Source organism: Salvelinus namaycush, chromosome 14 (assembly GCF_016432855.1).
Source record: "Salvelinus namaycush isolate Seneca chromosome 14, SaNama_1.0, whole genome shotgun sequence".
In the NCBI taxonomy this organism is placed as follows: Eukaryota; Metazoa; Chordata; class Actinopteri; order Salmoniformes; family Salmonidae; genus Salvelinus; species Salvelinus namaycush.
In genome coordinates, this window is record NC_052320.1 from 31,270,619 (window position 1) to 31,293,877 (window position 23,259).

At 43.6% G+C, this 23,259-nt stretch overlaps 1 protein-coding gene across 1 annotated transcript; it reads right to left on the bottom strand.

The window, feature by feature from the left end:
• Positions 1–664: 664 nt before the first annotated feature.
• LOC120058947 (stathmin-3-like) lies at positions 665–12,972 on the bottom strand. The gene is made up of 5 exons (XM_039007696.1): positions 12,878–12,972; positions 3,526–3,624; positions 3,140–3,333; positions 1,318–1,509; positions 665–1,106 (listed from the first exon to the last, which is right to left on the bottom strand). Exons 1-5 carry the CDS (start codon positions 12,894–12,896, stop codon positions 1,047–1,049), a joined length of 564 nt encoding a protein of 187 aa, XP_038863624.1. The 5' UTR covers positions 12,897–12,972; the 3' UTR covers positions 665–1,046.
• Between the last annotated feature and the right edge of the window lie 10,287 nt (positions 12,973–23,259).

Consider the following 23,259-nt stretch of genomic DNA (forward strand, 5'->3'; position numbering starts at 1 on the left):
ACAACCATTGAAAACCTTTTGCTCCTGAATGTAATTTTAAAGACTGCTGGGATTTAAAATCTTGTATTATTCCAAACATATTTAGTGCAATTGTACATAATGGATTGTATGGAAAAGTAACAACAAAGAACAAAGAAAATTAATGTGCAGGTGAGTTAAGAGGGACTTTACATCAAATCTCCTCATAGTGCAGATATTAATGGTGACATGTGCAACACCATTTCCCTGCATATTATTTGACAACTAGACTTAGCTTTTAAGTACTACTTTCTAAAGAATTTGTAAATAAAACTGATTAAATGGATTTTAACACACTTGTGTGAAACCCCATGCCATAATCCTCTACCGGGGTAACTTCTAAAAACAACATTTCATGAAATAACTTAAAAAGTGTCAACTGTAGCCATTTATTTCCCTTTATAGTTTATTCGTCTAAGCATGTCCTTCATCCACATACCAATTTTTTTCCAAACGTAGCTTTTTTGTGTCAGCAATTAGACATTGTTCTTAGGAGGGAGGGCTAGTTACCTTTTAGTACCTTATGTCTTACAACCAAAAGAACATTGACAACATCCAGTACACTCACATTTTATTAGTCCATTACACAGTTAGATCAAGACAGACTCCCCTTCAACAATCCATGCCATTTATGTAAAAAGCGATGCATGTCAGTGTTTGAGTTTATACGTGTGTGAATTTTATGTATGTTTGTGTCTGTGCATGTGTGTGTGTGGGCGTGCGCAGCACATTTGAAATTCCAGCCATTAGAATGTATTCCAACCATTTAGAAATGTTAAAATCTACTGTTTGAAATGCTGGTGGTGTTGATGTTTTAGTGAGAGAAAAAAATGTTATACTGTAGGGATGTGTAGAGAGATGAAGAGCTATGACAGTTGTGATATCTTGCAGGTAAACTTGTTCCCTATTGAATGACAGATGAGATTGCAGGATGTAGAGCAGAATTATGATTTTTGACACAAAAATTCCTCGCTAAAAACACACTTCACACAAGCTGGGAAATGGGAATTCCTTTCAGTAAAGCCTTCTTATCCAGAAAGGTCTGCTTGCAGCTCCTTGTTCCGGCGCACTTCGGCTGCATGCATCTCCTAGGAAAAACCATTAACACCACAAAGAGAAATCTGTCAAGACGCAGGTGACAGGTTATGTTGTCTACAGCCTAGAAATATGTCAGAGTACTTAGCTAGTTCTGTTCTGAGCATAGATCTTTATTTCTCTGACCAAGAAAAGGTGGGGCGTCAGACTTAGAGATAGAGAGAGAGAGAGAGAGAGAGGAGAGAAAACAAAACAGGCCCTCACCTTCTCACGGAGCCGCTGCTTCAGTGAGTTCAGGTATGCCTCCCGGTTCGCTTTCTTCGCCTCCATTTTGGAGTTGAGCTTCTCTTCCGCCATCTTGCTGAAGTTGTTGTTCTCTTCCATGGCCTTGTGCAGCACCTCCTTCTCATGCTCCCTCCGCTCAGCCAAATGCCTCAGCACCTGAGCCTCCTGGGACTAGGGAGCAGAGAGAAAAAGTGCACTCTTTTCATGCACAGATTTTGTTAGCAGTGTATATTTACTGAAAATGAATGTCAGTATACGGCAGTAGTATGCTAACCCAATGCTAACTTCTATGATTTTCCGTAACCCTAACCCTTACCCTAACCTCACTTAAATTAACTTAACCCCTGTCCCTTAACATAACCTTGACCCTAACCATAACCAATTTCTATCCCTACACTAAAGTGTTTGTTTGCTGGTAAAATATCCAGTTCCTATTATGTTGTAGGAAAGACTGATGATAAAATCATTTCCCCAATATCAGGGAATTGAATCAAAATGCTAATGAGTAGCCTGATCATTTATTGTCAAAGCATTCAACCAGATTTTGCCCCCAGACTTCCACATACACATTTCCCTCCTCCCTACGATATATTCCAGCAGCCATGACAGGCGCTCCCCAGACTTTTCTTTCCCTCAGGGAACCCAATGACAGGTCTGTCTGGGTCTGTCTGATACGCAGCGATTAAGCATTGAAGCAGTTCTCACCCAACAACGATAATTAGTCATCAGTTTTTCTATTTAAGTAGAAATGCAAGGTAGAAAAAGGCTCACAGAAAACCCAGGAAATCCCCCTAACTGAACTAGGATGATGAAGCAATGGGTTGGTACGTTTTCATGAAATGTCAGATATCCGTCTCTTTTTCAAGGTTGTGTTCATTAGGGCATGCGACAGAAAACGTTTTGAAAAGTTTAGCAATGGAAAAAGACAATAGGTATTTCTTATTGGACAAGTCCAGGTCATTTTTCTTCCATTTGTTGCCTAATGAACACAACCAAGCTCATTCATGTGTGACAGCTCTGGCATTTCAGTAGAGGGTCTGGATGTCTAGAGAGAGACTGGTATTTGTTTCCCCATCTCATTCATCTTTCCTTACAGCTTCTTCGCCTCCTTCTCCCCATTGAGTGATGATCTTTTCCTCATTTCACTTAATCTCCTGTTTACGTCTCTTCTTCCGTCTCTCCTCAGCAAAGTCAATAGCCTTTTACCTCACTAGCTTTTTGTCTCTCCTCCTCCTTTTCCTCCCTCTGTCTTCCTTGCCTTGCCTTCCCTTCTCTTACCTTAAAAATGCCTTATGCCTTGAGCTGTTCTTGTCTATTGATGTTCTTTATTATGGTCATTCGTATTGTTTCATGTTTTGTGTGGACCCCAGGAAGAGTAGCTGCTGCTTTTGCAACAGCTAATGGGGATCCTAATAAAATACCTCTCAGCAAACTAAATTAACATACTTCACATGTTTTTTTCCTCTCCCCTCCTCCGTGACTTCCTTCATACACTTGCACCCTTCCATCATACACTTGCACCCTTCCTTCATACACTTGCATCTGTCATCCTCTCTTACCATCCTACTCTCCTCAGCAACCTCCATGAACTCTATGAACCTGAAATGCTTTTTCCCCTCCTCACCCCCCCATCCTCATTTCCTTCTCTTGCACTCTCCTTCCCCTCTGTTCCCATCTCTTACCTTCCGCCTGTCCTCAGCAACCTCCATGAACTTCTATCTCACCTGCTTTTCCCCCCACTCTCTCCCTATCCTCCCTTTTCTTACTCCCTCCCTCCTTTCCCTCCATCCTCTTGTCTTACCTTCCTCCTCTCCTCAGCTGCCTCCAGCCTCCTCTGCAGCTCATCCAGGGAGATGTCCCTCTTGGGGGGCGAGGTCAGGGCGGGGGGAGAGGCCAGGGGACTGGGCATGTCCGGGGACAGGTCGGTGGGGGACTTCAGGATCACCTCAAAGGACTGGCCCGACAGTCGCTTGTTGATGGGCTTCACCTCCAGGTCTATTGAGAGAGACAAGACAAATAAGACACAAAATGTCTGTTGTGCATTACCCTAGATGGGTGGGTGCTACACATTGGTGGTAGATTGTATGGCCGGTAATTCATCCTATGTAAAGTGTTTTGAGACTAAGAACGAATTTAAAGCCAAAATACAACATTCACATTAAAAAACAAAGCACACTTTGGGCTGACCTCCAAATTGGTAGTTGGTGGTGGGGTATGATGTCTGGGGGTATAGGCAGGAGCAGATGAGAGACATCATGGACATCTCCTTGATCTTCTCTGTGTAGGCTTTAAGGAACAAAGAAACAACGAGAGACATGGTAAGATATTAAAATGATATACAGGGTAAAATAATCGTCCTATTTTTATTTGCCATATTCCTTTGTGACCATGGCAACCATGGCCCCAGGTTTTTAGGAGGAAATGTAGTTAAGAAGGCTAGTATTACAAGGCTGTATACAGTGCAGCTGGGATGAGATTGAAGGTGTGTCTGCTATAAAAACGTGAAAGTGCAGTAATGGCACTTTCACAGCAGATTGAGTTAGAGACTATTGCATTAGCTGCCAACTGGACTAGTTTTTAAATTTCAGCACTTTGGCAGAGTCATGTGAGTGTGTGTGTGAGAGAGAGAGAGTAAGAGTGTGCCTGGTGCTACCCATACTGTAATTACAATGTTAGAGATACTTGTAATCTACTTTTACCACTATGCACGGTTATGCAAATCCAATAACCAGGGTCGGATTACCGAACGGACACGCAGGGATATGTGTGTCGTCGTCCCCCCCCAGATAGCATATGATAGCAAAATGTGTAGAATAACAGGAAATTTGCTTTAAATTGCAAAATTCTGTCTCAGCCTCAATGCAAAATTGTGCATTCGGAAAGTATTCAGACCCATTGACTTTTTCCACATTTTGTTACGTTACAGGCTTTTGATAAAATGTATTAAATTGTTTGTTTTCCTCATCAATCTACACGCAATACTCCATAAGGTTTTAAGAAATGTTTTTGCAAATGTATTACAAATAAAAAACTGAAATATCACATATACATAAGTATTCAGAAAATTTACTCAGTACTTTGTTGAAACACCTTTGGCAGCATCAAGTCTTCTTGGGTATGACGCTACAAGCTTGGCACACCTGTATTTCTCCCATACTTCTCTGCAGATCCTTTCAAGCTCTGTCAGGTTGGATGGGGAGCGTTGCTGCACAGCTATTTTCAGGTCTCTCCAGAGATGTTAGATCGGGTTCAAATCAAATCCAGGCTCTGGCTGGACCACTCAAGGACATTCAGAGACTTGTCCCGAAGCCACTCCTGCATTGTCTTGGCTGTGTGCTTAGGGTCGTTGTCCTGTTGCAAGTTGAACCGTCGCCCCAGTCGGAGGTCCTGAGTGCTCTGGAGCAGGTTTTCATCAAGGATGAAAACATCCCCACAGTATGATGCTGCCACCCCCATGCTTCACCGTAGGGATGGTGCCAGGTTTCCTCCAGACGTGACGCTTGGTAATAAGACTAAAGAGTTAAATTATGTTTACCAATAGAAGGCAGTATTAACTCAATACAGGGTTTGCTTTCTGCTCTCCATAGCCGTTTAAATGTCTGTCCACATAACCGTGCTCGGAAAAAGTCTCAGGTAGCTTACGCCAAGTGTATACCGGTAATGTTATTCTAGGTTCAAATTAAATACTAAAATGTATTTACGTGTCCGGTGTCATGAATCTAAGAAGCATTCTAAGATACTACAGTGTCCTTCCCCAGATCTGTGCCTCGACACAGTCCTGTCTCGGAGCTCTACGGACAATTCCTTCGACTTCATGGCTTGGTTCATGGTTCATGGCTTGGTTTTTGCGCTAACATGCACTGTCAACTGTGGGACCTTATGGTGTGTGCTTTCCAAATAATGTCCAATCAATGTAATTTACCACAGGTGGACTCCAAACAAGTTGTAGAAACATCTCAAGTATGATCAATGGAAACAGGATGCTCCTGAGCTCAATTTCAAGTATTATAACAAAGGGTCTGAATACTTAGGTAAATAAGGTATTTCATTTTTAGTAAACATTTCTACAAACCTGTTTTCACTTTGTCATTATGGGGTACTGTTTGTAGATAGATGAGGGAAAAGTGTATCCACTTTAGAATAAGGTTGTAACGTAACAAAATATAGAAAAAGTCAAGGGGTCTGAATACATCCCGAATGCACTGTATAGAATAGCAGGAAATTAGCTTTAAACTGAAACATTTTCTCTCAGCCTCATGACAAAATGTGAACAATAGCATGAGATGAGCTATAAAACAGCAAATGTTTCTCTCTGACCCATGGCAAAAAGTATAGAATTGCAGGAAATTTGCTTTTAAACTGCAACATTTTCTCTTTGCCTCAAGACAAAATGTGTAGAAGAGCATTATAAAACTGCAACATACCAAATACGGTAGTCCGGCCCTGCCAATAACTGTGGTAAAACCAAGCCCAAAGTTAACCCACCAAAGCTTAAGATGGCTAGCTCTGATAATAGACAGTATTGGGTTGTGTTCATGAGGCACCAAACGGAGAAAAAAAACAGACAAACAGCGAGGGACTTTCGTTCTAGATTGCTGAATGTTTTACAGCCTTTTTCCCTTGCATGCCCTTATGAACCCCCCCCCCCCCCCCCCCCCCCCCCCAAATAAATAGCTGTGACACAAAGCAACTGTTTAGCATTCTGTCCCTCTGGGTAATGAAGCTCTGTCTAAGGCTCACACCCAGATCAGTCAGCAGAGGCGAGGGAGAAGACGCAGCCTACACATCACAGTTACACTTAATCAATACAGGTCTAATTACTATTGTGTTAAAGGTCAGTGTTCTCATTATTTATGGTCTAAGATATGATCAGCAATGTGGGGGACATGTAGCTTTTAGGCTTGTTTGTCAGGGGAATTTCATTTACGACTTCTAGGCTGAAGGCAGGGTTTGTCTGGAGGTCGCTGATAGGACACATGAAGGGATTATCCAAGTGCCAGGATGTACTGTAGTCAGGTTTTGGGGAGTGAACTGGGGCTGAATGGATTTAATACCGTTGAGGTAGAAGGTTTGGTAACGCTTAATGTACTTAATGTAGCTTCTTATGAAGTGTTATTTTGCCATATGGACATTCACAACAGCTTATAGATGCAGTCAACATTATGAAACTGTATAACAAAGCAAACAGGTATGAGAGGCCGTGATATGTTGTGAATATATCACAGCTAAGAGGCCTCTCCTGTAGTTTTATTATCCAGTTCATCTTTAAGGTGTTATATGAATGTTTATAAGGCAATGTATAGTAACACCTCATCAGAAGCCACTTCAAGGAAAGTATGACAGTTTTTCCTTTCACAAATTAAAGGAAAATATCACCTGCACTCTCTGTAGCACACCAAACACAGGGAAAGACCCACTAATATGGGAGTGCAACCTAGTATGGAAATATCCACTAACTATCAATCAAATCAACTAATAGAAGACTGGTGACCCTTCACCATTTGAATTGCCTTATTGTGTGACTACGCCACCTTCTCTTCTGATGATGAAGATACTGTACTTTACAGCTGAGTATGTTCCCCTTCCTGTCACTGCTCCACAGCAGCACAGAGACTTAACATGTAATATTAATCTCATCCAAAGCAGTCCCCCCGCCCCCTCAACCCCTAAGTTTTCACATGGTCCCTCCCTGGCCCCTGTAGGAACCATGCCACTGAATGCAACCACTGAACAAGTGCGGGTTACGTAAGTAGCGTGTGCTCCGCAGTCTGTGTTCAGTGGTGTGCATTCTGCAGTGTGACTTGTTTTATGCTTGGCAGGGTGTGTGAGCCATTGGAGTGAATTCACCAGCACCCGTCTCAAAGTACTGCTCAGTTGTGGTGCTTTAAGAAACTCACGCCAACCTACATATTGTATATGAAAGACACCATCTGCTGTAGTATTTTTTCACCAGTGGTTCAAAACCTGGGGTACGTTTACCCCTAAGAGCAAGGAGAGATAATTGGGACGCGCCCCATGACTGCCTGTGTGTTGGTCCTGTCTGAAGTCAGTCGTCCTTTAATGCTAATGAGGCAGGAGCCTGAGCATGTCTAGACGATTAGCCCCTGGAAATACTACTTCCTCTTAAAGATCAATGCCTTTTAAGGTGGCTTGCTGCTGCTGAATAGATAAGCAGGCTGTGTTGGAGCAGATATACCGACCTGCTCTAACTCTCATGGGTACATGAGGAAAGTGGGCACAGCACACACCCTGGAGTTTAAAAAAAAGGATCCTTTATTTAAACATTTTTCAAAGTGCCGTTAATGTTTCAGCCATGTTAGCCTTGCAAACACATGTAAGGCCCCTTTCCATCGCAGTCGTGTAACACAGTGTCGCAGATGATCCATAAATCATATTGATGGGGTTCCTGCCATGTTAAACACTGCTTCCACATTTGCAGAGATCTGCTACGAATCTGATTTGTCTCAGATCTCTACTAATTACAACTAGGTGTGATGGATTTCAATGCAAGAGATAATTAAGCATGTGTCTCTAGTGTCTGTGTGTAGGTGGACAGCACCGTGATGCTGAAAGGGCTTAAGCCTGAATATAGAATCTGTGCAGGATAGAAATATTGTCCAAATGTGAGAGTCAGCAACTGCGCAACTTTTTCCAATGCTCATTAAATTGTGTAACATTTACAGTGTAAATGGCAAAGCAAGAGTGGTCAGAGAATTTGTGTGTTATACCTTTGTGTTTCTGTGTTATACCTTTGCTGTCATCCCTGCTCTCATTGCATAAATTGCAATGTTCTGTGAATATTTAGTAAACATTCTTCCAATGTCATCTCAAAGACAGGGTGCAGTACCTTAGAGCAACTGTACATTTTATGTATTTTGTATCTATTGTATTGTGTTTACCCTCATTGTGAAACGGACTGTATAAATACAAAAATGGAGAGAGAGAGAGCGAATAAGAGAATGAGAAGGGTCTGTAGGTGCACGTGCCCCCAGACATATTTTACTTAGCAGTTCTATTCAGGAAGAAAACTGCGTCCTGCATTGAGCAGCAGACATCTTATTCTCAGCAGGAAGCCTCCATCCTCCATTTAAAGTTTAAAGTTGCACTGTAAAGGTCTAGGATCAGTTTGCCCTCCCCAAATGCTAGCCTTGTGCATTAGTAGAGGAAATGCAAAACGAACCCCAGACCAGTGTCTAGGGGAAACTTCATCCTACTCCTTATAGAACGCAGGGGCTGAGCTGCTTCCTGAATCATGCCAGGAAACAGCAGATGATTGTGGCAGAGCACTCAAAAATGTGATTTTACCGTGTTTTGTATATATTTCTACACTATAAAGTTTGAATAATACTGTGAAATTGTGAAAATTATGATAATGCACTTTTAGTGTAAGTGCTGTTTGAAAAGACCACATGACATTTTTGCTTGTTTGGCTGAGTGGGATTTTTGGAAAGCCTGGTTAATAGACCAATAAGAAAGATAGTTTACCCTCCTGTCTCCCAATAACAGCTCGTTTTCAGGTTACATATACCTCCCATTAGGCTTCTCCAATTAGGCCCCTCTCTCAGACAACACCAGGACAGTTCCAGCAAAATTCTTGCTTGAGAAATTGCATATTGCTAAGAATAATTATTTATTTTTTTGGACCATTTTAATTTAAAACAATCACTGTAAGGTACTTAATTGTTACCCAAAAATGATTTGGTATTGAGAAGAAAATGGCTGCATTGGACCTTTAAAGAGAAGGCACGTTTTCGACAACGAGGCTGGGTCGCTAGGGTAATCTCAGTGGCTGTTTTTTGCCTGGTCATGTGCTGAATTATTGAGGAGTGATGTCAACTTCCATCCTCCTCTTCCTCCATCCATTTGCGTGTGCATGCATATCACACAGAGATACACACACAGCTAAAGCCTCACACAGATTCATGCACACCGCACAGACACACAAAGCTAAAACTACACATACACACACATCAGTATACGCACACCTAACACACACCTTTAATGCACGCACATATAGTATGCACACACACGCAAGCCTCCCTCCTGCTGTGCACACACACAGTCTTCCATGCTGGTGGGCGTGCATTGTAAATTATTCAAATGCTCTTTTTTAGAAAGGTGTCCTTGCTTGGTTTTCTTTGGAATAATAATCCCTGTGGTCCCCCCCCAAAAAACATCAGTCTACTCCTGCAGTGGAGAGCCAACAAACCCTTAGACCCCCATAACATGGCTGACATTGCAGAGGCTGAGAATTCATCTCTACAGCAGTGCCAGAGCCCTAAGTGCCTCAGTAGGAAAGGCAGGTTCATCAGAGAAAGTAAGGAACTGCTGATATTTACCAAGGTGCTGAATATGTCTATGGAGTGTGGCGCTTATTCCAACAGCTCCATGAAGGGGTTCAATGGAAGCAAAAAAGTCAATGCTCTATGATCTACTACATGAGCCCCCCCCAAACACACACACACACACACACACACACACACACACACACACACACACACACACACACACACACACACACACACACACACACACACACACACACACACACACACACACACAAAATAAGTCTATGATGCATAAACGATTGGATTAATCAACCATTTTCACTGTAACCTAACAGGAGAAAACTAAATCAGACTTTTGGTGGCACAATATCAGGAAATCAATTACTTAAATCCTATTTATTTCACTATATGCCCAATCCACAAAAAAATGAACCACAAAATATCCCCAATCCACAAAATACTGTGCCAAAAGCCCCCCTTCTACAGTAATAGAATACTATCTCCTCCAATAGCACTGCCTGACTAACTCGGTGTCGCTTGGGAAATTAAGTAGTTTGAGGCCCATATTTCATGTGCATGCTTCCAGATGAAACCTTAATATGATTTCTCCTTTGGCTCAGCAGCACCCCTCCCCACTCTCTCTCTCTCGCTCTCTCTCTCTCCCCCTCCTTCCCTTAAGCTCTTGTTACCCTGGCAGCCTCTGCAGAATTGTTTATCACTCTATTTCCAGATCTCTCCATCCTACTATCTTTTCTCTCTCTTCTTTGTAAACACTTGCCTTTCTTGTCTTGATCTATTCACGGCTACAAAATAGTTATTTTCAGTCTCTCTTTTCAGTCTCTCCTCACAGGAGACTAGGTACAACTTCAAAAGAACAGACTTTGATCATAACGAGTTAGCATGTAACGACGTACCACTGGTGGGAACCCAGCAGACACAGAACACCCAGAAGCAAAGAACACCATAGGGGGTTCACCTACTTTCTAGACCACTTAAGAAACAGATACAGATACACAAGCTGTGATCACTCCCCCAAACATTCCAAGGGAAGGTTCCAATAAAATAGATTGTTCCCTTCCCATCAACATTATGTATCCCTTTGTTATAGATCTCAAACTTTCTGGATTGGCAGATTATGTTGGGTGTAAGCAAACATATGATTATAGCTCCACATAGGCCAGCTAGTCGCTATATTGCTTAACCGTATTTTATACTTTTATATCCCAGAAGGAGAATCAACCAGGACAGAGGGGAAGGGGGTGAATAATCAGAATGTAATTGGGCCATTGATTGGAACAGAGCGCAAAGGTCAAAGCAGTTCAATTTTGACAGGAAGTGCGAGCTTGTTCTTTAACCTCCCTCTTTTGATTCGCTCAATTCTCTTCCAGCCGGACTGAGACAATGGCAGAGACAACAAACAAGGACTGACTCTAGCTAGTTTTGGGTTAGGTTTGAATGTGCATTATCTCTATCTGTCCACCAAAAGTGCTACAGTAAAACCATTGTACAAATGTATATAAATTAAGTAATACATTTGAGAGTATCATCTTTACAGTAGGCTTTCAGTGAAAAATGGGCATAAAGCATGCGTTTAGCTGAGGAGTTAGCTAATTCTTTATTATTATAAGATAATACACTGTACAGAACAAATAACCTGTATTCCTGTAATACAACTGAACACATGGACTGCTGTTGTATACTCCCCTGATTCTATCTGTTGCTAAGGGTGTGGCCGCTACTGCTCAGCACTGAGCTATTGATCCACAGCAAGACACACACACACACACACACACACACACACACACACACACACACACACACACACACACACACACACACACACAGTCATGATATAGGCCAGCTCTACCAGGAAGAGGGGTGACAAAGTGTTTAATCTGCAGAATTTAGATATCACACTGGTGGCCAGGTGTCTTTCCTTGAGGCTTTTTATATTAGCTCCATGTGACATTGGCTATTTAGGACTAGGCCAGGCACAACACACCTGACAACCTTTTACATGACATAGACATAAACCATCCAGATTTCAAACCATCTAAGAATGTAAGAAATGCTTTCTTTGTTTATCTAGTGTGTGTGTGTGTGTGTGTGTGTGTGTGTGTGTGTGTGTGTGTGTGTGTGTGTGTGTGTGTGTGTGTGTGTGTGTGTGTGTGTGTGTGTGTGTGTGTGCGTGTGTGGTTAACCAATATCACTGCTGAGGACTAAAGATCTAGTGGTTTGGTTCCTGTTTTGTTCTATGAAAACCATACTACTACTCCTGTGTGTCCTTTAGAGGACAGTTTGTTTTGGTTACTACAATAAACTTTGGTATATGTATAATAGCAATACCAGCTAATCTACAAATTTGATGAATTACTTGTCATTTGTTGCATAGCTGTCTCCTAGTGACTTATCCTTCTGAAGAAGATAATCCTTTATATAATTACATCTCTCTCTCCCTCCCTCCCACACACACACACACACACACACACACACACACACACACACACACACACACACATATACACACACACACAAAACAATCATAATAAGACATGTTCAAACTTTGGATGAACATTTACACTCATTTTTGAGTAAGTTGCAAGCAAGAGAACTGATGACCAAAATGTTACCTCCCCACATCAGTAGCCTATTCAGCAATTGTATTGCCACAATTGGCCAAATCTATATCATTGCACGTTTTAATTATCTATGTCTCCAGTGACTCCTTTGCTTACTTAAAAAAAAAACTGGATAAACATTTCAGTTTTGAGCTTTGATTGGTGCCCGTGGGATGCATCCATCAAAGTCTATTCATTTCCACAAATTAATATTGATCAGAAATTGCTTACTGTATGTCATATTGGGGATCTTACATTATTTGAAATGACGCAAGTTGTGCTGTAAAACATAACTCGCGCTAAGCGACATTGTGACAAAAGGAGTGGTCTCATCTGCATCAGGACCAGTAACCTTTCATCAATATCACAAAGACCGTCGTTTATACAACGTTTGAAATATTCCATCAAAGGCTTTACTGTTTGAGTGTATATTCAGCGTAATCTAGCCTAACATTTAGTCAATAGGTAGGCTAGGTGACTCTATATATGGTAGCCTTGTCTGTAACATGAAGTGAGTGCAGCCACACGGGTTGCTACTAGTCACCCAGACAGGTCGCACCTCGAGCCATCACCAAATCTACAGTAACGCAGCCGACTATGCTTGAAATAACAAAGCTTTTCCCCGACTCTTACCTGATACTGTGCTCGCCATGGTAACTGACGGGAAAGGCGATGAGGGAGAAGAAATGGTTGTGTATCCGTGTGAGGGTGGAAGCTGTCCGCTGCTGCGTTAATGAACAATGAACAACGCACTCTAGTCAGATCTAACCGGCTGCGGTCTGTCAAGAGGAGGAGTTAAGGAGAAGAGGCGGAGGAGTGAGCGCTTGAAGACACACGCGTGCACGCACACAGGATATGGGTGGCTATAAGGATAGACAGAGGCAGATGGATGGGTGTATAGGATTATTATCTAAGACTAACAGAAAATGGTAGCCTTCACTTTTGGCACCTTAAGAGGCATGGGCATAGGTGTGGATTAAGGACACCCCTTCAGCACCACGGACAGTGCCAACGACCACCAACCAATTTGTAGTCTATTCTCGTGTATTCAAATGGCGAGTTGTTTGCAACTGCTTGTACATCTATAGCCAATAGTAAAGTCAGTAAAATGTCATTGTCTCTAAGTTCACACTCCTAAAAGCTGTCTTTCTCTTTCCACAAACCAAGTTGCATAACCCAAACAATCTATCGCTCTACTGTATCTATCTACACTACATGGGCAAAAGAATGTGGGCACCTGCTCGTGGAATGTCTCATTCCAAAATCATGGGCATGAATATGGAGTTGGCCCCCCCTTTGCTGCTATAACAGCCTCCGCTCTTCTGGGAAGGCGTTCCACTAGATGTTGGAACATTGCTGCAGGGACTTGCTTCCATTCAGCCGCAAGAGCATTAGTGAGGTCGGGCACTGATGTTGAGCGATCAGGCCCGCAGTCAGCATTCTAATTCATCCCAAACTTTAGGGTTGAGGTCAGAGCTCTGTGCAGGCCAGTCAAGATATTCTACACCGATCTTGACAAACCGTTTCTGTATGGACCTCACTTTGTGCATGGGGGCATGAAGTGGTTTGAGAGACTAGTCAAGGACCATATCACCTCCCGCCTACCTAACACCCTAGACCCACTCCAATTTGCTTACCGCCCCAATAGGTCCACAGACGACGCAATCGCAGCCACACTGCACACTGCCCTAACCCATCTGGACAAGAGGAATACCTATGTGAGAATACTGTTCATCGACTACAGCTCAGCATTTAACACCATAGTACCCTCCAAACTCGTCATCAAGCTCGAGACCCTGGGTCTCGACCCCGCCCTGTGCAACTGGGTACTGGACTTCCTGACGGGCCGCCCCCAGGTGGTGAGGGTAGGTAACAACATCTCCACCCCGCTGATCCTCAACACTGGGGCCCCACAAGGGTGCGTTCTGAGCCCTCTCCTGTACTCCCTGTTCACCCACGACTGCGTGGCCATGCACGCCTCCAACTCAATCATCTAGTTCAGGAAACAGCAGAGGGAGCACCCCCCTATCCACATCGATGGGACAGGAGTGGAGAGGGTCGTAAGTTTTAAGTTCCTCGGCGTACACATCACGGACACCCACACCCACACAGACAGTGTGGTGAAGAAGGCGCAGCAGCGCCTCTTCAACCTCAGGAGGCTGAAGAAATTTGGCTTGTCACCAAAAGCACTCACAAACTTTTACAGATGCACAATCGAGAGCATCCTGTCGGGCTGTATCACCGCCTGGTACGGCAACTGCTCCGCCCACAACCGTAAGGCTCTCCGGGGGGTAGTGAGGTCTGCACAACGCATCACCTGGGGCAAACTACCTGACCTCCAGGACACCTACACCACCCGATGTCACAGGAAGGCCATAAAGATCATCAAGGACAACAACCACCCGAGCCACTGCCTGTTCACCCCACTATCATCCAGAAGGCGAGGTCAGTACAGGTGCATCAAAGCAGGGACCGAGAGACTGAAAAACAGCTTCTATCTCAAGGCCATCAGATTGTTAAACAGCCACCACTAACATTGAGTGGCTGCTGCCAACATACTGACTCAACTCCAGCCACTTTAATAATGGAAAAATGTATGTAAAAAATGTATCACTAGCCACTTTAAACAATGCCACTTAATATAATGTTTACATACCCTACATTACTCATCTCATATGTATATACTGTACTCAATACCATCTACTGCATCTTGCCATCTTTATGTAATACATGTATCACTAGCCACTTTAAACAATGGCACGTTTATATGTTTACATACCCTACATTACTCATCTCATATGTATATACTGTACTCTATACCATCTAATGCATCTTGCCTATGCCGTTCTGTACCATCACTCATTCATATATTTTTATGTACATATTCTTCATCCCTTTACACTTGTGTGTATAAGGTAGTTGTTGTGAAATTGTTAGGTTTGATTACTCGTTGGTTATTACTGCATTGTCGGAACTAGAAGCACAAGTATTTCGCTACACTCGCATTTGGCTGCAGGGGCAGTATTGAGTAGCTTGGATGATAGGTGCACAGAGGTGCCCAGAGTAAACGGCCTGCTCCTCAGTCATAGTTGCTAATATATGCATATTATTATTAGTATTGGATAGAAAACACTCTGAAGTTTCTAAAACTGTTTGAATTATGTCTGTGAGTATAACAGAACTCATATGGCAGGCAGAAACCTGAGAAGTTCCACTTCCTGTTTGGATTTTTTCTGAGGCTGCTAGATTTTCAACCAAGCTCCCATTGAAATTACAGCGAGATATGGAGGAGTTTTCACTTCCTACGGCTTCCACTAGATGTCAACAGTCAATAGAACTTTGTCTGATGACTAATGTGAAGGGGGGCAGAAGGAGACAGGAATGATTCACCACTGCCATGAGGTGACCACGCATTGAACACGCGCGTTCACGTGAGAGGCAGCTCCGTTCCATCGCTCAACTGAAGTCAATGTAATTCTCCGGCTGGAACGTTATTCAAGATGTATGTTAACAACATTCTAAAGATTGATTCAGTACATCGTTTGACATGTTTCTACTGACTGTTACGGAACTTTTGGACATTTCGTCACGTTATAGTGGACACACTTTGACTTTGGAATTGTTTACCAAACGCGCTAACCAAAGTAGCTAATTGGACAAAAATAACGGACATTATCGAACAAATCAAGCATTTATTGTGGACCTGGGATTCCTAGGACTGCATTCTGATGAAGTTCATCAAAGGTAAGGAAACATTTATCATGTATTTTCTGGTTTCTGTTGACTCCAACAAGGCGGCTAATTTGGCTATTGTTCTGAGCGCTGTCTCAGATTATTGCATGGTTTTCTTTTTCCGTAAAGTTTTTTTGAAATCTGACACAGCGGTTGCATTAAGGAGAGGTATATCTATAATTCCATGTGTATAACTTGTATTATCATCTACATTTATGATGAGTATTTCTGTTGAAACGATGTGGCTATGCAAAATCACTTGATGTTTTTGGAACAAGTGAATGGAACGCGCCAATGTAAACTCAGATTTTTTTATATAAATATGAACTTTATCAAACAAAACATGCATGTATTGTGTAACATGAAGTCCTATGAGTGTCATCTGATGAAGATCATCAAAGGTTAGTGATTAATTTTATCTCTATTTCTGCTTTTTGTGACTGCTATCTTTCGCTGGAAAAATGGCTGTGCTTATTGTGGTTTGGTGGTGACCTAACATAATCATTTGTAGTGCTTTCGCTGAAAAGCATATTTGAAATTGGACACTGTGGTGGGATTAACAACAAGATTACATTTAAAATGATATAAGACACATGTATGTTTGAGGAATTTTAATTATGAGATTTCTGTTGTTTGAATTTGGCGCCCTGCACTTTCACTCGCTGTTGTCATATCGATCCCGTTAGCGGGATTGCAGCCATAAGAATTAACATCTGCTAACCATGTGTATGTGACAAATAACATTTGATTTGATTTGACTTTGTTGTCCTTATGCCATTTTTCCACAACTTTGGAAGTATGCTTGGGGTCATTGTCCATTTGGAAGACCCATTTGCGACCAAGCTTTAACTTCCTGACTGATGTCTTGAGATGTTGCTTCAATATATCCACATAATTTTCCTACCTCATGATGCCATCTATTTTGTGAAGTGCACCAGTCCTTTTTACAGCAAAGCACCCCCACAACATGGTGCTGCCACCCCCATGCTTCACGGTTGGGATGGTGTTCTTCGGCTTGCAAGCATCCCCCTTTTTCCTCCAAACATAACGATGGTCATCACGGCCAAATTGTTCTATTTTTGTTTCATCAAACCGGAGGACATTTCTCCAAAAAGTACTATGTCTGTCCTCATGTGTTGCAAACCCCAGTCTGGCTTTTTTATGGCGGTTTTGGGGCAGTGGCTTCTTCCTTGCTGAGCGGCCTTTCAGGTTATGTCGATATAGGACTCGTTTTGCTGTGGATATAGATACTTTTGTACCTGTTTCCTCCAGCATCTTCACAAGGTTCTTTGCGTTTGTTCTGGGATTGATTTGCACTTTTTGCACCAAAGTACGTTCATTTCTAAGGGACAGAACGCGTCTCCTTCCTGAGTGGTATGACGGCTGCGTGGTCCCATGGTGTTTATACTTGCTTCAGGCGTTTGGAAATTGCTCCCAAGGATGAGCCAGACTTGTGGAGGTCTACAATTTCTTTTCTGAGGTCTTGGCTGATTTCTTTTGATTTTCCCATGATGTCAAGCAACGAGGCAGTGACTCTGAAGGAAGGCCATGAAATACATCAACAGGTACACCTCCAATTGACTAAAATTATGTGTCACGACTTCCACCAAAGGTGGTTCCTCTCCCTGTTCGGGCGGTGCTCGGCGGTCGGCGTAGCCGGCCTACTAGCCATCACCGATCCATTTTTCCTTTTCCGTTTGTTTTGTCTTTGGTTCTTTCACACCTGGTTTCATTTGCTTTATTTCTGTGTGTATAATTACCCCTGTTGCCTGCTTACCCGCTACCTCTCATCGCCACGGCGATTGAGTCATTTTACGGGGCACGCTTCTTCACAAAACTGGATCTCAGGAGCGCGTATAACTTGGTGCGTATCCGGGAGGGAGATGAGTGGAAGACAGCGTTTAGTACCACATCCGTCCATTATGAGTACCTCGTCATGACGTACGGGTTGAAGAATGCTCCAGCAGTCTTCCAATCCTTTGTAGACGAGATTCTCAGGGACCTGCACGGACAGGGGGTGGTGGTTTATATCTATAACATTCTGGTATATTCCGCTACACGCGCCGCGCATGTGTCTCTGGTGCGCAAGGTACTTGGGCGACTGTTGGAGCATGACCTGTACGTCAAGGCTGAGAAATGCTTGTTCTTCAAACAGGCCGTCTCCTTCCTAGGATATCGCATTTCCACATCAGGGTTGGTGATGGAGTGTGACCCCATTGCAGCCGTGCGTAATTGGCCGACTCCAACCACGGTAAAGGAGGTGCAGCGGTTTTTAGGGTTTGCCAACTACTACCGGAGGTTTATCCGGGGTTTCGAGCAGGTGGCTGCTCCCATTACCTCACTGCTGAATGGGGTACCAGTGCGTCTGCAGTGGTCGGCTGAGGCGGACAGAGCTTTTGGTCGCCTGAAGGCTCTGCTTACCTCGGCCTTAGGTTTACCTTACCTTAGGTTTACTATATCATATAGACCTGGTTCCCAGAACACTAAGGCAGACGCACTGTCCCGACTGTATGATACGGAGGAGCGGTCAATCGATCCCACTCCCATACTTCCGGCCTCTTGTCTGGTGTCACCGGTGGTGTGGGAGGTGGACATCGAGCGGGCTTCGCGTTTAGAGCCTACTCCACCACAGTGTCCAGCTGGACGGGTGTACGTTTCACTTGAAGTTCGCAACAGGTTGACCTGGTGGGCTCACACGTCACCCTCCTCTGGTCATCCGGGCATCGGTAGGACGGTGCGATGTCTTAGTGGGAAGTACTGGTGGTCCACTTTGGCCAAGGACGTGAGGATTTATGTGTCCTCCTGCTCTGTGTGCACTCAGTGCAAGGCTCCCAGGCACCTGCCCAGAGGGAAGTTACAACCCCTTCCCGTTCCACAGCGGCCTTGGTCACACCTGTCGGTGGACTTCCTGACCGATCTGCCTTCGTCACAGGGCAACACCACGATCCTGGTCGTTGTGGATCGGTTTTCTAAGTCCTGTCGTCTCCTCCCTTTGCCCGGTCTCCCTACGGTCCTACAGTCTGCGGAGGCCCTGTTAACACACGTCTTCCGGCACTACGGGGTGCCTGAGGACATGGTTTCTGATCGGGGTCCCCAGTTCACGTTCAGGGTTTGGAAGGCGTTCATGGAACGTCTGGGGGTCTCGGTCAGCCTTACCTCAGGTTTTCACCCCGAGAGTAATGGGCAGGTGGAGAGAGTAAACCAGGATGTGGGTAGGTTTCTGCAGTCGTATTGCCAGGACAGGCCAGGGGAGTGGGCGAAGTTCATCCCATGGGCAGAGATGGCCCAGAACTCACTCCGCCACTCCTCTACGAACCTATCGCCCTTCCAGTGCGTGTTGGGGTATCAGCCGGTCCTGGTACCGTGGCATCAGAGCCAGATCGAGGCTCCTGTGGTGGACGAATGGGTGCGGCGCTCGAGGGAGACCTGGGAGGCCGCCCACGGGTACCTTAAACAGTGCCGAAGGGCGGCAGAAGGCTAGCGCTGACCGCCACCGCAGTGAGGCCCCGGTGTTCGCACCAGGGGACCGGGTCTGGCTCTCGACCCGAAACCTGCCCCTCCGCCTGCCCTGCCGGAAGCTGGGTCCGCGGTTTGTGGGGCCATTTAAAGTCCTGAGGAGAATAAACGAGGTGTGTTATAGGTTACAGCTCCCCCTTATTACCGTATTAACCCCTCGTATCATGTGTCTCTCCTCAGGCCGGTGGTGGCTGGTCCGCTTCAAGAAGCTGAGGTGCGGGAGGTCCCTCCGCCCCCCCTGGACATCGAGGGGGCCCCGGCGAATGCAGTTCTGTCCATACTGGACTCGAGGCGTCGGGTGAGGGGCCTTTAGTACCTCGTGGATTGGGAGGGGTACGGCCCGGAGGAGAGATGCTGGGTGCCGGTGGAGGACGTAATAGACCCATCAATGCTGAGGGAGTTTCACCGCCTCCATCCGGATCGCCCTGCGCCTCGTCCTCCGGGTTGTCCCTTAGGCCGGCGTCGGCGTGCTGCGGGAGCCGCGCGTCATGGGGGGGGTACTGTCACGACTTCCACCGAAGGTGGTTCCTCTCCCTGTTTGGGCGGTGCTCGGCGGTCGGCGTAGCCGGCCTACTAGCCATCACCGATCCTTTTTTCCTTTTCCGTTTGTTTTGTCTTTGGTTCTTTCACACCTGGTTTCATTTGCTTTATTTCTGTGTGTATAATTACCCCTGTGTCACGTTCCTGACCTGTTTTCTGTTATTTTTGTATGTGTTTAGTTGGTCAGGGCGTGAGTTGGGGTGGGCATTCTATGTTTTGTGTTTCTATGTTTAGGTCATTGGTATTAGCCTTATATGGTTCTCAATCAGGGACAGGTGTTTGACGTTTCCTCTGATTGAGAACCATATAAAGGTAGGCTGTTCACACTGTTTGTTTGTGGGTGGTTGTCTTCCGTGTCTGTGTCTGTGCACCACACGGGACTGTTTCGTTTGTTCGTTCGTTTGTGTAGTCTGTACCTGTTCATGCGTTCTTCGTGTATATGTAAGTTCTCTCGTTCAGGTCTGTCTACATCGTTCATTTGTTTTGGAGTTTGTTTAAGTATTTTCGTGTTTCGTTTTTACTTTAATAAATTTCATTATGTCATATCACAACGCTGCGCTTTGGTCCAATCCCTACTCCTCCTCTTCGGACGAAGAGGAGGAGGACAACCGTTACACCCTGTTGCCTGCTTAGGTTTGTGAGGGATAATTTGTGTCATGTTGCTCCTTGAGGTTGTGCCTCAGTTATTTTCACGTATATACCAATTGTGTATAAGTTTAAGGAGCGTTGTTTTTCCTCCTTCCGTGAGTAACTGTGTTCTCTTTTGTCGTGGGCGTTTATTTGGTATTGTACCTGACCCTATTGTTGTGGACTTGCCTATTAAAAGACGCTACTTGGACATCTCTGCTCTCCTGCGCTTGACTCCTTCACCTACCTCTAAATACAAAATCGCAACATTATGTCAATTAGCCCATCAGAAGCTTCTAAAGCCATTACATCATTTTCTGGAATGTTCCAAGCTGTTTAAAGGCACAGTCAATTTAGTGTATGTAAAATTCTGACCCACTGGAATTGTGATACAGTGAATTATAAGTGAAATAATCTGTATGTAAACAATTGTTGGACAAATTACCTGTGTCATGTGCAAAGTAGATGTCCTAACCGACTTGCCAAAACTATAGTTTGTTAACAAGAAATTTGTGGAGTGGTTGAAAAACAAGTTTTAATGACTCCAACCTAAGTGTATGTAACCTTCTGACTTCAACTGTATCTACAGTGCCTTCGGAAAGTATTCAGACCCCTTGACATTTTATTATGTGACAGCCTTATTCTAAAATGTTTAAATTGTTTTTTTCTCTTCAATCTACACACAATACCCCATAATGACAAAGCAAAAACAGGTTTTTAGAACTTTTTGTAAACTTATTACAAATAATAAACTGAAATATCACAAGTATTCAGACCCTTTACGCATCACATTGTTGAAGCACCTTTGGCAGCGATTACAGCATTGAGTCTTCTTGGGTATGCCCCTACAAGCTTGGCACACCTTTATTTTGTGAGTTTCTCCAATTCTTCTTTGAAGATCCTCAACATGATGCTTGGTATCCAAGCGGGCTGTCGTGATTGGTGGAGCGCTGCATAGATGGTTGTCCTTTTGGAAGGTTCTATCATCTCCACAGAGGAACCTTAGAGTTCTGTCAGAGTGACAATCAGGTTCTTGGTCAGCTCCATCACCAAGGCCCTTCCCCCCTGATTTTTCTTTTGGCCAGGCGTCAAGCTCTAGGAAGAGTCTTGGTGGTTCCAAACATCTTCCATTTAAGAATGATGTAGGTCACTGTGTTCTTGGGGACCTTCAATGCTGCAGACATTTTTTGGTAGGTACCCTTCCCCAGATCTGTGCCTGGGGAATTTTTGTTTTAGATTCCGTCTCTCACAGTTGAAGTGTACCTATGATAAAAATTACAGACCTCTACATGCTTTGTAAGTAGGAAAACCTGCAAAATCGGCAGTGTATCAAATACTTGTTCTCCCCACTGTATATAGGAAAACTGTACATGTAAGGAGTCCTTAGCAATACATTGTTTCAGCTTACTGGTTCAGGTTTAGCTCTGGTCCAGGGCACTTGTGAGCATTCCTCCACTTGTAGTAGGGGATTGTGCGCCAGTCGTAGTGGCGGAATGTGCACTAACGTGGAAGAACTTTCACCAACGACTGGACCAGAGCTAGGTCAGTTTGGGCTCTTCTAGCTTGTTGCACCTTGGAGCTCCAAGATGTGCTCCGTCATTTTGGGATAAAAACACACACAACAGTGTTGAAGCAAGAATGTCTGGAACAAGAATTGTTGATATGAGTTTTGTTGTTGTGGTCAATTAAATCTTGAACTGGCCTCTCCTTCTTGATACTGGCAGCAGAGCATGGCAAAGCTTCCTGTCTGTGAAAGAAAATATACATGTTTTTATATTGCATTTATATTGGAAAAAAGCTATATCCACCAATTTTTCACATTTGTGTTTTTTCCTCAGAAATTATTGCTTATATGTACCTTCACATGTGTGTAAAATCTTACTGTTCTCAAATGTTCTATTAATAGATTTTAGAAGTGTATTAAAATGGGTTTTGTTGCAAAAACGCTATTTATCAATTGTTAATTAGCTGGAATGGAATATTCAAGTCCTGTATTTTTGACTGTGATATGTGGTTGAACTGTAAGTCGCTCTGGATAAGAGCATCTGATTAAAATGTCAAATGTTTATATTTTACTTACAGATCTATATTGCTGTATTGATAATTAAATTATACCGTTCTTTATAAAAAATGTAGGCTAGTTACTTTTCACAGTTCACTATGTAAAACTTAGCAGTACTACTTGTTTCTCTCAGTGAGGCGAATATATAGAGTTTGCAACAAAACATGATAATTTGTCTCTCTGAAATGAAATCACCAAGTGATAGATAAAAAAACAAATACATGTATGCCATTGAACAACCCAATGACTGTATATATGAACCCCATGCCTGATTTCATATTGAGGTGAACATCCAAGTGTCTTGTTTTCATTAAATAAGCATATTATTTTTCTTATTATCTACTTCTGTCTGACTTTTTGAGATCAACTTCTACAACGAATACATTATGTCTAATTAAGCAATAAGGACCAAGGACTTGTGGTACTGTTAATGGCCATTATATCACTGTTTATGCATGACACAATGCAGAGCACCTGGATGCAGCCACAAACCCCCGAGGTGCCTCATTGCTATTATAAACTGTTTACCAAAGTAATT